Here is a 16,196-nt window from a genome sequence, read left to right on the forward strand (position 1 = left end):
CCTCCTCTCAGCCTTCTTCCTGGGTGAGCTCCCTACTCCTGGACTATCAGCTATTATTTTTATGTTCCATATCTCTAGCATGGGCTTCTGTCTTAAGCTCCAGACTCCTATTCAGCTTCACAATGGGCCATTCCTCCTGGATGTCCTGTAGGTACCCCAACTCAACATATACAAAACAAAATTCATCTTGATCTTATTCAAATATTTCTTTCTTCCCAAATCCACCCATATTTCCTATCTCGGAGACCCATTTCACTTAAATCTTCCTTTGCCCTCAAATTCATGCATATTCCCTATTTCAAAGACCTGCATCACCTCAGTTACTCAAGTCAGAAAACTGGTCATCTTTCTTACCCTTTACAATAAATTAAATATATTTTAAGTTACCTATGAATAGAAAATAGGGTGTCTTTAACTTTCTGTCAAAAACTATTATTTCATATGTAAACTTTCAGGAGTTATTTGCTAATGCAGTTTTTACACATTTTTTACACACCTACTAATGGTGACTAAAGAAATCAAGATATTCATATACAGTCAATAGAACATAAACAGTGTCAGGATGAAACAGAGATCACTGCTCCATGACCATCCCTACCCCTTGCCAATCTCCCCCCATACTTTCCCAGATTAAATTTCATTCTTGATACATATGGAGATCTAATATTTTACTTATAATTAATTGGTTCTGTCTCTATCTTCCCTTAGGAAGCAACTACTGAGACAACATCAACTTGATTAAAAGAAATACTCTGAGGAATAAATATGCTCTAATCCTAGAACCTACAATGAGCAATCCTTAGTTAACAACAAGGAATTTTTTGTGTGTTCAGAAATAGAATAGAAAGCAGATATCCTAGACTTTATACCCATTTAGTTTTTCAGAGATCTGTAAATCAGAGAACCAATTCAATCAATACAATTTAGACATTCAAATTTTAATAGACTAGGACTTTGTATAGTGACACTTAATGTAGTTCTGAATAATCATACTTTTGGGGTTTAAAAAAATGATCTCTTAAAAAGAAAAAAAAAATCTTAGACTTGCAAAGAAACTTCTAGACCACATAAAAATCTCAGTGAACAGAAAACCACAGTAACAATCAGAACCCTGATGGCAACTGAGAACAAACACTATACAGTTCACAAACAAAGGGGATAAAGGAATTTGACACAGCACAAAAGAATCTATAAATTTAAATAAATAACCTAGGCATAACTACTCATAGAACAATGCAAAATTTTTGAATAATGCCAAATCCATGTGTAAATTAACCAAAACTTTATAAACCCTATACTGGCATTAGTATCCTAAATTATATTTTGGGAACTACTATGACCAAAATGTTAAAAGTAAAAGAGAAATCAATATGACAACACCAAAAATATCTTACACTGGTGAAGTATCTGTACAGACCTACTGCGTTTATATATAAAATGACAGTATTCTTCAGTACTGAGGACTAAACTATTTTTTCCCACAGTGGATATGGACTGGTTATGCTCAAGCCAAAAACTCAACAGGTGCCCCTTCTGACCAAAGCATGCACTTGTAAAACAGCTGGCAGTGGAATGGAATGACTCACTGGCCCACACAGAAATCATGCTCTAATCAACTCACCAAGAACCTATTAGTCAAAGGAAGCAAGAGTTTATATTTTGGCAAAACCCAAAGGGCTTCATAAAAACAAGATGTAAAATAATCCCACTGGAGAGCAATCTCTCTCTCTCTTTCTCTCTGTGTATATTTTTGAGTCTTTATGTATGTGTGTATACATATATATATGAAGGTGTTTAAAAAGGACCAACCTAAAAAAAAGGCCACAGTGGGTTAATGATAGAAGTAATTTTTAAGCACTTAGCAATAATTAATTACAAACTGCTGAAAAATATTATTAAAAATTAAGTTATTTCACCACTATATACAAGTAATTTTTAAACTTTTGGGAAGAATCACCTAGGGTACTTATTAAGAGGACTGATTCAGAGGTATGAATGGGACTCAGAAATATGCTTTTTTAATAAGCACCCCTCCCCCACAGTTTCACAAACCCCATCTTAAGAAATACAGCCCTAGACTGAGTATTAGGATATTCTAATTAAAAAACAAAATTTTTCATGGTCATCTTTTGAAAGTCAGGAGCTTAACAATGTATCATATCCACAGCAGAAGTTGAAATCAATTGACTCTGCTGAAAGTTAACCAAAGGGGGTAAATCTACTCTAGCAGTCAAAAAATAATCATAGCTTCTTTATATATAACACCAAAAGAATTTTTAAAAAGCTGTCAATCATTATCTCATTTATCTTTCAAAACACCAGTGAAATCCATATACAGTGATAGGATTTTTCCCAAAGACTGTAAAGCACAAAAGTTATAATTTAAATAAATGCTTGTTAAGTAAAAGTCCATAGCTGCATAGTTGTAGGCGTTCAGAAATGCTGGTTGAACAAATGAGAAAATAAATGTCTCCAATGTCTGAAGCTAGTGCCTTTTCTACCACGCCAAATAGCAATATTATAAGTTCACCAAAAAATCTGAGCAAAACAACCTAAATGAATAAATTTTTTAAAATTCTGTAGTGTTTCCAAATTCAAATTTTTTAAGGGGTGCTAACCAACGAAATAAAATGCTCAGTTTTTAATTTTAGTGGAATCTTGCTGAAAATAAATACAGTGTTACTATTACATGGTAACTTTTTCTAGCTTCTACATACAAGGATAAATGTGATTAAATCTTTCTGTTGAAATTTATTTACATTTCAAGAATCAGTAACCTAAAATAAAAATGCAGTCATAGTTTAAGTCTTACTACAAATCCTTTTACAAAAATAAGAGCTTGTTTTGCTTGAAAACATTTTCTGCCCCAATCTTGTCATATTCAGAGCATTTAGATGTATCCTATCTTTTTCATATTCTCTTTTCTACATGCTATCTTTCAACATTCAGTCTCTTAGAGGACACCAGAAACTTCCTTGCTAAGTCTCCCTTCACTGTATCTTCAGGTCCTTTATCCCATTCACTTTTCCATCCCTGTCTCTGGAATTTCCTGGATTCTCCTCAGAGACCTCTGTTCAATCTACACTTCAAGAAGCTTGTCCTGCCTATTCCTTTCTCCATATTCTCTCTCTTAATGCTCACACTCTAAGACAGAGGTTCTTAACAAGGGATGTGTGAGCTTGAATTGAAATTCAAAAAAATATTACTCTTGTGGGGCTGTGTTGGTGCAGGTGTGATATATTTATTAAATAATACACAGTATAGTGTGGACTTAGTAAGGGGTCCATGGTTTTCACCTGACATGCAGAGGGGTCCGTGGAACAAAAAAGGTTAAGAATCCCTGTTCTAAGATAACCATGCTTTTTTTCCAGCAAAGCCTGAAGATCTTGCATTACAGTTTTAAACTTCAGGCAATGAATCGATGTTGTAACAAATATTGCTCAAGGTATCAAACTGCTGCATCCACTTTGAAAGCTAAGTAAGCTATGTTATATAAGCATAAGAGAAAAAAAAAACAACTAAAAACTTTAAAAGAAATAAGAAGGACTAGCAACTTTCTTAGTGGTGGAGGAGTGTGTCTGAAATAGGCAAAGAACAATTTTACCCCATTATTTTCTTTATTTGTCTGAGTAGAATTGGTAATTGAATGAATAACCAAATACATAGCTTTCCTGTAGCAATGTTCTTTTTTGTAAACAACTATCACTTCTCTTCAAACAGAAAACACTCAAACTGTCTTGATAATTATCTGACAAATAATGTCAATTTATAAAATGCCAAACACTTGGTCCAAAATTTTGGTTTTATTGAATTCTGCTACAGATTAGAACTTAAAAAAAAAGTATATCTAATATAAATTTACAGAATATTTTATACTACACAACTGTCCTCTAAGTTTGTTCATTAAAGTTTTAACACTTTCTTTAAATAGTAACTCTGAATAATTTTACTTGGAAAAATGAAGTCATTTAAAGCGAAATTAGAATTGTTTGGTTCAATACAAGGAAAATCTATGCACTGCTGTCCTGGTCAGCCTGTGTTAAATGGGGTCACCCCAGCTCTGGAAATTTTTACTTAATAATGCAGTAATGTCTTACATCTACATGGGTCAGGCTTCTTGCAACATCAGTACTAAGGAAATACCTGAGGACTCAGGGCATGGCTGAGAATAGTAAACCTCCAGGCAGCAAAAAAAATAAACTGTCATAAAGCTCATGCAACAGGCTCCACCAGCCTTTGATTTTTATAAACCATTCCATCAAACTCAGTTGCCTGGGCTCTCTAGTTACAGCAAATCTAAAACAGCAAATTAGGGAAAGAAATGGATGAGGAGAAACAAGGCAGAGTAAACAAGTCCACAGCAATGAGAAATGATAGCAAGGAAGGAGGGATAAGAACTACAAAAACAGAAAGGAGATCAATAAATATCTAATAATATAGAATGCCAACTTTACATAATCCAAGCAGCACTGAAATAAGAATTACAGTTCCAAGGCTACACTAAAGTGACAACCGTTAGGAACTGACATCTGATTAAGAGAACCCTGGAATACTGCCATTAAATTACAACCATGCTAAGAAAGTAGCACATATTATCCAGTCATTGGTCATTCTGCGCATTCGTTCATTAAGCAAATATTTATCAAGTACCAACATTTTAATAGGCATTATGCTAGGCTGCATTACTAGTGCAATATTAACAGCCTTCTTTGTAAAATATTCTTAAAGATGAAGTAGCAGAACTTAATACATTTTAACAAATGTAAAAAAAAAATCACTCCAAATCCTTCCATACTTCCTCTCTCATTACACTTATTAACCAGTATCTGTTTCTCTCACTAAACTGTGATCCCCCTGAGAATAGAACTATGTCAACATCTTTATATTTCCAGTTCTTGGTAGAATATAGGCGCTCAACATAGGTTTGCTGATTGACTTTATATTTATAACATAGAGCCTTTCAATCCTAATCTACAAGCTCACACATTTAAACAATTGAAATAATAATATACACACTATTTTTGACGGTGCTGTTTTCACACTATTTTCCATGTTCCTATCAGTTTTCAAAATTTTAATGGCTGTATAATATGCCATCCCATTTATGTAGCTTAGAAAATTATTCTCCTAATGTTATCTATGAAGGTTGTTTCCAATGTTTTTATTTTACATAGCTAATTCTGCAACAGACAAACCTTGCCTTGTAATCCTCATGTATCTCTTTCTCAATGGAAATACTGGACTCAACATTATAAGATAATCTTCTACAATAAAAGTTAAAGTTAAAAGAAACAGATGTTTTACCTCAATAGGTAGAATTTTAAAAGAAAGAAAAAAAAAACACATACAAAGAAACTAATATTCTATTTTGCCAAATCAACTATTGGGGCAAGCAATTTAAATAAATCCCCTAATACTATGAAATGTTATGTCTCAAGTAAACTTTGTTTTATAGGATTGCTTCACATACATTTAGGAAGGATATTTCTGGGGCAGGCAGTTTAAATTCTGAGGTAATAGACAAAACATAATCCACCTAATCAGATTCAATGCTTTTGGAAGGGGGCACATAATTTACCTCCACTTCCTTGGCTGCATAGGGCTGGCTCAGACCCTCAGAGCTGCAGAAAATGTAAACAATTTACTTTAGGATTCTGAGGAATACATCCCCCGCCCTTTACAGATTCTAAAGTAATAATTTACCTGGGTACTTCTAAGCACTAAAGCCTTAACTTTTGATTGTGGGATTTTATGGAAAAGCCTGCTGTATTTTAGAAATATGAAACTAATTTACATACTTATACATTTAACAACCCTGTGCTGAGCATCTACTACCGCATCTGTGCAGTACAGCCCCTCACTGATTACCAAATTATTGACCCAGTTTCCTTTGTTTGTGTTTATATGGGAGGAGAGGAAGAAGAAAGGAAAAACAGCTATTATTTAATTGTGATTCAAGTATGATTGTTAACAATTACCTCTAATAAGACAATTAGAATATAATCTACAAAAGGCAACTTCATTGCAGAGCGTCTTTGAGGCAAGAGATATGCCCAAACATTAATTTTTTAAGAGAAACATGCTATTTAATTTATATTGTCTGTCAAATTTTTCATTAAGCCCTATGAGGGACACTTGTGTATAATTTTGTATTGTGTGCTTCACAGGCTTTTTCACACACATACACATATATATGAAATCAGGATTCAACCAATACACACACACATACGTATATAAGAAACAGTCCAAGTATTTGAAGGAGGCATTCTATAGGTGTTGCTTAGAATTCGTAACCTGTTGTCCCCAGAAGTTCCATTTACAGACTGCATTAACATTCCACACAATACAAAAGCGCATGCCATGACAAAGACCTCACAACAAAAATATACAAAGCACGCATAAAAAACGCCCCTAACGCGGAGTTCACAGCTGGCACTTGTGTGGCACACTCAAGCCTCTACTGTGGCAGCTGTCACAGGCCAATCACACACACCCAAGAGTGCCAGCATGCCACCTAAGGAAGTCAAAGCTGATAATTAGCGCACAAATCCCCCCATAGACTAGAGAAAAGCCCCAAATCTCCGCCCTGGAAAACACTATGCCTGCACCACCCAGAAAACTCCCTAAAAAATAAAATAAAATAAAAAGTGAAAGGTTGCAGATGTAAGAGCAATAAATACCAGCTTATAGCAATACAGTAAAAGAAGGGTTTCATTTGGACAATCACAAGAAAGGAGCCACAGGATCCAATCATCACGGAAGTATCCTTCGCTAGGGCTTTTTTTTCCCTATTGGAAAGAGGGACGAGGTGGCGAAGGGTAAATTAAAACCCCTGCAGCAGCTCCCTCTCAGGCAGCGCACTGGGGCTGCTAGGATCTCCGCTTCGCAGGCTCCCTCCTACCCTTCCAAGCCGCCGCCTCCCACCGCGGGACCGGCTGCCCGCCTCTCCTACCTTCGCTTTGCCGGCCTCCAGCTTCTTCTGTCGCTCCTCGTCCTCCATGGCCTCTGCGGGGAAGGGTGGGGGAAGACAGGAAAGGGATCGGGGGTAGAAACGAAAGGTCGGTTCCGACGTTGATGGGACGGCAAGCTCCGAGGCCCAGGGAGCCGGGCCGGGCCAGGCACCACCCCGCCCGCAGTGGAACAAGTCTCGGCGCTCACTGGCGGATCGTCCCCAGCCGCACGAGCAGCGCCGTCACCGTCGCCGCCATCTTCGTCTCCACGTAAACACACGGCGGAGCGCGGGTTGGGGAGGGAGGCGGGGGCGGGAGTGGACGTCGGTCCGCGCAGCCGCCCCGAGTCCCGCCGGGCTGGGCAGGTGCGCTGGCGGACCCGCCCAGCCCAGCCCGAACCGCGGGAGCGACCCCCGCTCACGCAGGTCCCCGCCTCTAACCCGAGAGGAAGCCGCGGGAACGAGCGCTTCTCCAGCCCTGGAACGTTCTTGTCCTTCCCCGGAGATGAACAGCTTCAGGTGGCGGCTGGCTGGGGATGAAGAGGGCGTTTGGCCAGACCCCCAGCCACAGTCCAAAAGAGTCTGTGGTTGCTTTTAAAACACTGCGTTTTTCAAATTTACAAAAATAATATATATCTAAGGTGAAATTAGAAAACAATGAAAAGCTCCAATGGAAAAGGTGGGGAGTCGGGGCGTCACTTTTTCAACCTACAAAGACTGCTCTCATTAATGACATTCTTAGCCTGAAAGTCCCTCCCTCTTCCCATACTGGTACTCGCCCAATACCCTATTCATCTTTCAACGCCCACCTGAGGTGCCGCCTCCAAATAGCTATTCTGATCTCTATTATTCCCTCTACCTCAATGGGGACCTTTGCAAGCATAGCTTATTCCCTCAGGCCTTTGCCCCAAAACCTCCTCGGAGATTCCCCTTAGCAAGGTGATCTGAAGAGGGTATGAGCTTCGGAGCCTGGGGTGGAGACAAAGCCAGCCTACATTAACTTTCTAGTTTTAATTACCTTCAGCAAGGTGCCCATCCTCCCAGAGCTCCAATTTGCTTACCTGGAATTTCTGGAAGGGTTGTTAGTATTAAATAGATTATATGTGACAACCCCTGGCCCATTAAATGTACAGTTTTCTTTCTCATTGTATTTCCTTTCTTATTCTGGTGATATTTTAAGTACCCTACCTCCAAATTCATTCCTGAGATGAACTACACATTTTAAGGTCTCAGGATGATTACTCAAGTTGATCATGGTTTTTCTTTGTTTTGAGCTAAGGTGGACTGAAAAACTGGCAGGTGTGAACTAAAATAGACCATGAATTCAATTGTAGAAGTTGTGTTGAGTGAAAGTTGAGGATAAGTAAAAAGAAAAAGGGAGAGACTAAAGACCCTTAAATCTGCCACAAACTTAAGGCTAGTTATAAATAGACCTGATTTAGAAATTATAAGATTTAAGTAAAAATTTTTTTCAAGCTCCACAATGTATACATAATTATGCCAGCTGGTAAATTACATATTGTCCTATTATCTTAACCTGAATTGGGAACTGGTGAGATTAGACATTTTATTGTAATAATAAAAGAATTGAGATAATAAAGGGAGAAGTGATTTGCTCAGTCGCGAATCAAGCTAAGAGTAGAGCTAGGACCAAGTGTTCTAATGGTGCAGTGAATTAAATACTGCTTGGCTTGAGGGATTATGGTTGTAGATTCTGATTGCCTAAGAGGAGGAAGTCCCAGGGTATCTGAGAAGACATTCCTGTTTTTTAATGGATACTGCTTTCTCAGTGACTAATGAAGTTGGCTATTTGTGCCAGTATGTGCTGAAAGTATTCAAGAACATCTTCTAAAGCAACAAGATTATTTGAATGTTTCCCTTTACTAATTAGCAGCCAAGTCAGACACATATCTGTTCTTTATATAATGGGTGCTCAATAAATGTTGAATATCACTTGTGTTGACCTCCTTGAGAAGGGCAAACACACGGCACTCGTGCTATGGTTTCTCCTTGTGGTACCTATTCATTTTTGTCATTCATTCATTCATGTCCTTCATTAATTCATTTCATTCCCTGAGATGATGATTTGTAAGCAAAGACTTGACAGACATGAGAGAATGAGCCATGGAATAAGTGAGGGTACAGCAATCCAAAGGTCTTGAAGCTAGAGCACGGTTGGTGTGTTAAAGAACAGCAGGAGGTGAAGTGAGCAAGGAGCATGGTAGGAGATGAGGGCAGAGAGGTAATGGGGTCAGAACTTCCTATAGAGTTCTGAAGGTCATTGTTAGGACTTTGGCTTTTACTTTGTGTCAGAATGAGGGCCATTAGAGAATTTTCAGCAGAGTGACATGATCTGGTTTATGTTATTAAAGACTGGGGGATCAGTTTGGGTGCAATTGCATTAATACAGACAAGAGATGATGGCAGTTTGGACCATCATAGTGGTAGTGGAGGTGTTAAATTGTGATCTTATTCTGGATATCTTTTGAACATAGAACTAATTGCTTCACAGAAGTTATATTTTTGAATGTGAGGTTTAAGACAAAGGGAAGAGTCAAAGTTGACTCCAGCATTTTTGGCCTCAGCAACTGCAGTGATGGAGTTGCCAGTAACAAATGGGGAAGAGCAAATTTGGAGGCATCCACAAATTCAGTTTTGGAGATGGTAAATTAGGGATATACGTTAAGCATCCAAGAAGTGATGGCACTTAGTCCAAGGTCACACTTAGATTTCTGAGTCTAGGAAAGAAGTCCAAGTTAGAATTTGAAAGTAGTCACCCATTGATGATATTTAAAGTTAAGCGTTTGGATGAGATCCTCTAGGGTACACTAATATGACATGTGACTGTTGAGCATGTGAGATGTGGCTAGTCTGAATTGAGATTTGCTGTAAACTTAATACACACTGGATTTCAAAGACTTAGTATTTTTTTAAAAAAGAACTTAAAATATGCTGTTAATATTTTTATAATCATTATATGTAGAAATGATAATAATTTAAGTATATTGGATTAAATAAAATACATATTAATTATACCAGTTTATTTTCACTTTTTAAATGTGGCTACTAGAAAATTTTAAATTGCATATGTAGCTCACATTTGTGGCTCACATTGTTTTTGTACAGGACATCTGTGCTCTAAGTTGCAAGTTTAGATAAAGAAGTGATACAATGAGTCTTGGAGCACTCCAACCTTAAGAGGAAGGTAAGGTGAAAGAAATCAGCCAATGAGACTGAGAACAGTGGCTAACTAGATAAGAGGAAAACCAGTAGCAAAATGAAGAAAGTGAAGGAGGAGGAGGGAATAATCAACTGGCAAATGCTGCTAATAGGTTAAGTAAAACAAGGACTGAGAAATGAAAGAGGTCATTGGAGACCCCCATGGAAATCATTGCAAATCAGTCATTACATTCTTTCCTACTGAGTGCAACCACTGCCTCAGTACACTTCTCAACAAAGAGCCCCCTGGCAGTCACTTCTAATGGGAATGAAATCTATTTGCCATCCCTGATTGGAGTTTCATTCTTGACTCTCTGTTATAACATCTGTAAAAATCGTAATTTAATTAAACTATACTTCCTTTATTATTGACTTGCTTTCTCAAGAGTGAGACTACTGCACTACAATTATTTTCCCAGAGGAATAAAATTCAAGACTCTAAGGGTACTTTTTATATTTTCCACTTAAATAATGCTAGTTCCTTATTTGCAAGATAGCAAGCTAATGTATGTAGAGTTAGTACTATACTGCTTCTAAATCATATTTTGAGAATATTTTCCCTGACCTCCTACAAGATATACTGTGATTGCCATTTCCATGTTATTTGATTTTTCCCAAAGTGGTCAGGTACAAACTATCAGTCATTCTTTTTTAGTAGCCAATACATATCCTCAGATCTTGACCTCACTAAAGACGCTGCAGCAATTGAAGTAATTCCTTCAATTCTTTAAAAAAGATAGAAGATAGTTCTCTCCTATATTCTCTGGGACAGTATATACCTCCTAAATTCAGGAGTGAAATTGCAATTTGTTGTTAGCCTTTTTTCTTTTGGATTAAATAATTTTTCTTTGGCTCTTACTCATATGGTATATTTTAAAAATATATACAGATATTATTTTTCCCCTCCCCCACCCTGCTGTTTTTGCTGTGTCCATTTGCCGTGTGATCTTCTGTATCTATTTTTCTTTTTGTCTTCTCTTCTTTTTTTTTTTTTTTTCTCTCCTCTAGGATTCACCAGGATTCAAACCTGGGCACCTCTGATGTGGAGAGTTTCCCTGTCAATTGTGCCACCTCAGTTCCTAGTCTCTACTGCGCTTAGCCTTGACTCTCCCCTTCATCTCTCTTTTGTTGGCGTCATCATTTTGCTGCATGATTCACTTGCATGGGCACTTGGCCTGTTGTGTGGGCACTGGCTCACCTCGCAGGCATGCTTTTTCTTTTCCTGTTTTTTTAATCAGGAGGCCCTAGGGATCGAACCCGGGTCCTCCCATATGGTAGGCAAAAGCCCTGTCACTTTAGCCACATCCACTTCCCTTAAAAATATATATACATTTTTTTAATATCTTTTTTTTTGGGATACATAGATCACACAAAATGTTACATTAAAAAATATAAGTGGTTCCCATATACCTGACTCCCCACACCCCCACTTCTCCCACATGGACAACTTCTTTTATTAGTGTGGTACATTCATTGCATTTGTTGAGTACATTTTGGAGCATTGTTATACACTATGGATTATAGTTTACATTGTAGTTTATACTCTCTCCGAGTCCATTCAGGGGGTTATGGCAGGATATGTAATGTCCTGTGTCTGTCCCTGCAATATCATTGAGGGCAATTCTAAGACCCGAAAATGCCCCCATATCATACCTCTTCCTCTCCCTGCCTTCAGCAACTCCTGTGGCCACTGTCTCCACATTAATGACATAATTTCTTCCATTGCTAGAGTCACAATAATTCTGTAGTAGAATACCAGTAAGTCCACTCTAGTGGACTTATTTTATTCCTCCATCCTGAGGACCTTGGGATGGTGATGTCCACGCCACCTCTAAATCGAGAGGGGGCTTAGATCCCACATGGCTGATGGATGTGATTCTCGGGCTTGCAGTTGTAGACTCTCTCAGTTCCCTGGTGTGGTGCTTGACCATCCTCACCTCCCTGTTAGCTGACCTGGGTAAGTCTGATGAATTGGAGAGTAGGTGTTGCAACTCTGCTGAGGCTCAGGGTCTGGCTGGCACATAGACAGTCCAGAGATTCAACTCTCCTGAGTATACACCAACCCCAGGACCAACCACAGAGAGGTCACATCTGAGTCCAACTCCATCATATTCAGGAGCACATATTCCAAAGTAGGGTCCACTGGCAAGGCACTGAACTCCAGAGTCATCTGCCATGACCATAGGACCTGGGTGTTTCTGTAGCCCTCTGGAGCACCCCTTAAAATATATTTGAATATTTCAGTTGTTATTCTCTGGATCTTTGCCAAATTCTCTATAACTCATTTACATTAACCAAATGGTTTTCATTAAATGTTTGAACAATTATCTTGTTTCCGACATGCTTAATTCCTTTTTGTGTCTCATTTTAATGACAATACTTCATGATTCATTTATTAACTTCATGCCTAATTTAAGTGCAGACCTATTTTCCCCTTACAAAGCCAGTTTTATCTCCTCTTTAGCTTGTGACTTTCTAGAGACTTTCCTGATTTTCATCTGAATAAATAATCAATATGCAACTCAATCATGTTCTTGACCACAAATCTCTAAAATGTATATAGGCTTTTGGAATTTGAATCCAATTATTTAAGGCACTGCATCCCCTGGTGAGTGATATATTTTGTTATGCAAACCATTTTAAAATGTTACCTTGTACTGAGTCAAATTCCTTCAAATGTGTCACAAATGACTTTTCATAAATAGGCATCCATTTTTCTCATTTTTCCAAAGTATTTATTGTGAACTGAAATTCCAAGGATTTTGCTGATTTCTTCCTTCAATTTTTCCAAGTCTTGATTAATAGCACTGAGGATCCAGGTACAAGATCCTATGCTAATAAAATTATTCAGAGACCAAAATTAATTAGATAAAACTTTCATCTGAGATTTTTTCTGCTGAACCAAATAGAATAATTATTTACTTGGCTGTTTCACCATGTTGTCTTCCTTCATGGCTTTCCTTCCCTTAAGAAGACATAGCCACCTACCTTTTCCACTGAACTTTCCCCACCATCACCTGCTACACTCTTCCCAAAACTGTGCTCAAGGTCTTCCCTCTGAGGGTACCACTTCCAAACTTCTCTACTTCAGTTCATGACCTTCCTCCAGTCTCCTAAACTTGAAATCTTGGACTGAATTTTGATTCCTCTCACCTTACTCTCCATGTCTTATCAGGCACTGTGTCCCTTAGTATTTTCTTTCCTAGAGTCTCTTGATTCCTTTCCATCTTTTGTTCTATTACCACTATGGAAGACCAAACCCATATTATCTTATATTTGGAAATTTTCAGAAGATGCCAAGATGGTATGTTTGATTCACTCCTTCCCTCTGCATTCCAGTCTTCATAACTCTGTCAAATTAGCTTTCTAAAAGACTACTTTAACTAAATAATTCCATTGTAACATGACTTCCTCCTACCCATATGATGAACTTCAAATTCTTATAGCTATCATTCAAGACCGTCCATAATCCAGGTTAACTATGTACCCTAACTCCACCTACTCCCTCTCCAACTCTCCATTCTAGTCACATGGGTGCTCCCTGGGCTCCCTATGCATTGGTTGCTCAATCACATTTTATACAATGTCAGAAATCCATACACAGTGTCACAGTCTTTATGAGACAAATATTCATGGGACATACAGTTGAGCTTATTTTGCAAATGTGACGGTTGCCCCTTGAAATTAGGGTTAAGCTGAAGAAAAGGAAACAACTGCTAAAACCAAAAATAGTGATTTTTTTTTTACTAGTTAATATAGATGAAAGGTATATAAATAAAGAAAATAGGAGGAAACATAGTGGTGAATCTTCTACATTTTATAGAATAAGACATTGGAGGTCTGAGAGGTTGAATAATTTGTCCAATTTTCCAGGGTTGGGTAGCAAAGTACTAGGTAGACTAGAACCCAGAACTCCTAACTCAAGTCTTATTCCATTTTGCTAAACTGATCCTCAAATAAAATCAGTACTAGAGTTTTAAAAGAAGGAAACGGACTTGGCCCAGTGGTTAGGGCGTCCGTCTACCACATGGGAGGTCTGCGGTTCAAACCCCGGGCCTCCTTGACCTGTGTGGAGCTGGCCCACGCGCAGTGCTGATGCGCGCAAGGTGTGCCCTGCCACGCAGGGGTGTCCCCCGCGTAGGGGAGCCCCACGCGCAAAGAGTGCGCCCCGTAAGGAGAGCCGCCCAGCGCGAGAGAAAGTGCAGCCTGCCCAGGAATGGCGCCGCCCACACTTCCCATGCTGCTGACGACAACAGAAGCGAACAAAGAAACAAGATGCAGCAAATAGACACAGAGAACAGACAACCAGGGGAGGGGGTGGAATTAAATAAATAAATAAATCTTAAAAAAAAAAAAAGAGTTTTAAAAGAGTAAATATACACTTACAGAATGTGTTAAATAAAATTTATGACAAATTTGTTAGTATTAAGATTCTAAATTTATGAATCTAGTACCCATTTGAGGTAGCCTATAATCTAATGAAGGTTAAAGAAATGTAAGGTGGTTACTATTAACATGGGATAGAATTATAAACCTGTAATATAAGATGTTACAGTTGGTTACTGATTAATAGGATATATATGAATTTCAGAACTCCAAGTATTTTCGTACTGCTAAGCAGTTACAGAATGTAAACTAAATGACGTTCCAAAAGCGTTGATTGAGGATCCATGTAGTGTTTAGAGTCAAGATACATTCAGTTAAAATATGAAAGGAAACTTCAAGTAATTAATTTTTTATTGTCTCTTCTGTTTCAGACCAAAGTCCATGAAACTTTAAACACCCACTCTACTTACAAGTCCTTTCTTAAGGCAACTGCCCGGAGTTGATATGGTTTATGCTGATTTTGAGTGAAACTAACTTTGTTTTTCCTGGTCTGTAAATGTTTGGACCACTGTAAAGGCTGAAAATAGGAGGAAACCTAGTGGTGTATGATCTACATTTTATAGATGTGACTTCTGTGACTTAGTGTGGCATAAAATTCTAACCAATTGTGGCACTCCATTTTTAATGGTGATGTATAGACTTAAACATATTCTCCTTCGGAAGTAAGATGGCTTGTGAATTATGAGAACTCAGTTCACTGGAGCTCAGGCATGGTTCTAATTTTCCATGCTGTATTTCCCAGTCTTGGGACTATCTGGAGTAACACTATGACTAAGAAGATAAGGTCCTGGGCTACCTTATATCCCACTATGTCCTTTTTTTTTTTTTCAAAGATTTATTTTTATTTATTTAATTCCCCTCCCCTCCCCCAGTTGTCTGTTTTCTGTGTCTTTTTGCTGCGTCTTGTTTCTTTGTCCGCTTCTGTTGTCGTTAGCGGCACAGGAAGTGTGGGTGGCGCCATTCCTGGGCAGGCTGCACTTTCTCTCCCGCTGGGCGGCTCTCCTTATGGGTGCACTCCTTGTGCGTGGGGCTCCCCTACGCGGGGGACACCTCTGCGTGGCAGGGCACTCCTTGCGCGCATCAGCACTGCGCATGGGCCAGCTCCACACGGGTCAAGGAGGCCCAGGGTTTGAACCGCGGACCTCCCATGTGGTAGACGGACGCCCTAACCACTGGGCCAAAGTCCGTTTCCCTATCCCACTATGTCCTTACAGAAAAACTTCCATTGTCAAAAGTGATGTTAGTATGACTTTTCTTTGCATCTTTAAGGAACCTAACAAATAGATCTTATGTAAGTTGTATGCTATTAAAAATGGGAGAAATAATATAAAATATTTGAACTTTCTCTATATCCTCAGAATTAATATTTATTTTCACATTATTCTCTATTCTCCCATCCTTCATCTAAGAATCTAGGAATAGAATTAGCCTTTGTGAAGATATGTAAGTCATTCTAAATGTGTTTCTATACCCATGTGTATGTGTATGTGTGGAGTAGTAGTATTAATAGTAGTCTATATAACTTCACCAGAGAGTCTCTTGGAATAAGTTAATAGTCAACAATCATCATCACAAACCTCTCTTTTTAATCCAATACTAGAGTACCATTTGGAACTCTGCAGCAATGGCTTACCAAAAGCTA

General features: G+C 38.4%; 1 protein-coding gene across 8 annotated transcripts in view; it reads right to left on the reverse strand.

Moving 5' to 3' along the window:
* The window catches only part of AKAP9 (A-kinase anchoring protein 9), a 202,505-nt gene extending 195,045 nt beyond the window's left edge, over positions 1-7,460 (reverse strand). For 4 of the 8 annotated variants that reach the window (XM_058297002.2, XM_071215173.1, XM_058296998.2 and 1 more), the window contains exon 1: positions 6,953-7,228. In XM_058297002.2, the coding sequence (XP_058152985.1) occupies positions 6,953-7,000 (48 nt within the window). In that variant the 5' untranslated portion in view covers positions 7,001-7,228. Of the gene's footprint in view, positions 1-6,952 lie in introns of all 8 variants that reach the window. The other 4 variants (XM_058297001.2, XM_058297000.2, XM_058297003.2 and 1 more) reach the window with 2 other exon arrangements.
* Between the last annotated feature and the right edge of the window lie 8,736 nt (positions 7,461-16,196).

Source organism: Dasypus novemcinctus, chromosome 5 (genome assembly GCF_030445035.2).
Source record: "Dasypus novemcinctus isolate mDasNov1 chromosome 5, mDasNov1.1.hap2, whole genome shotgun sequence".
NCBI classification, from domain to species: Eukaryota; Metazoa; Chordata; class Mammalia; order Cingulata; family Dasypodidae; genus Dasypus; species Dasypus novemcinctus.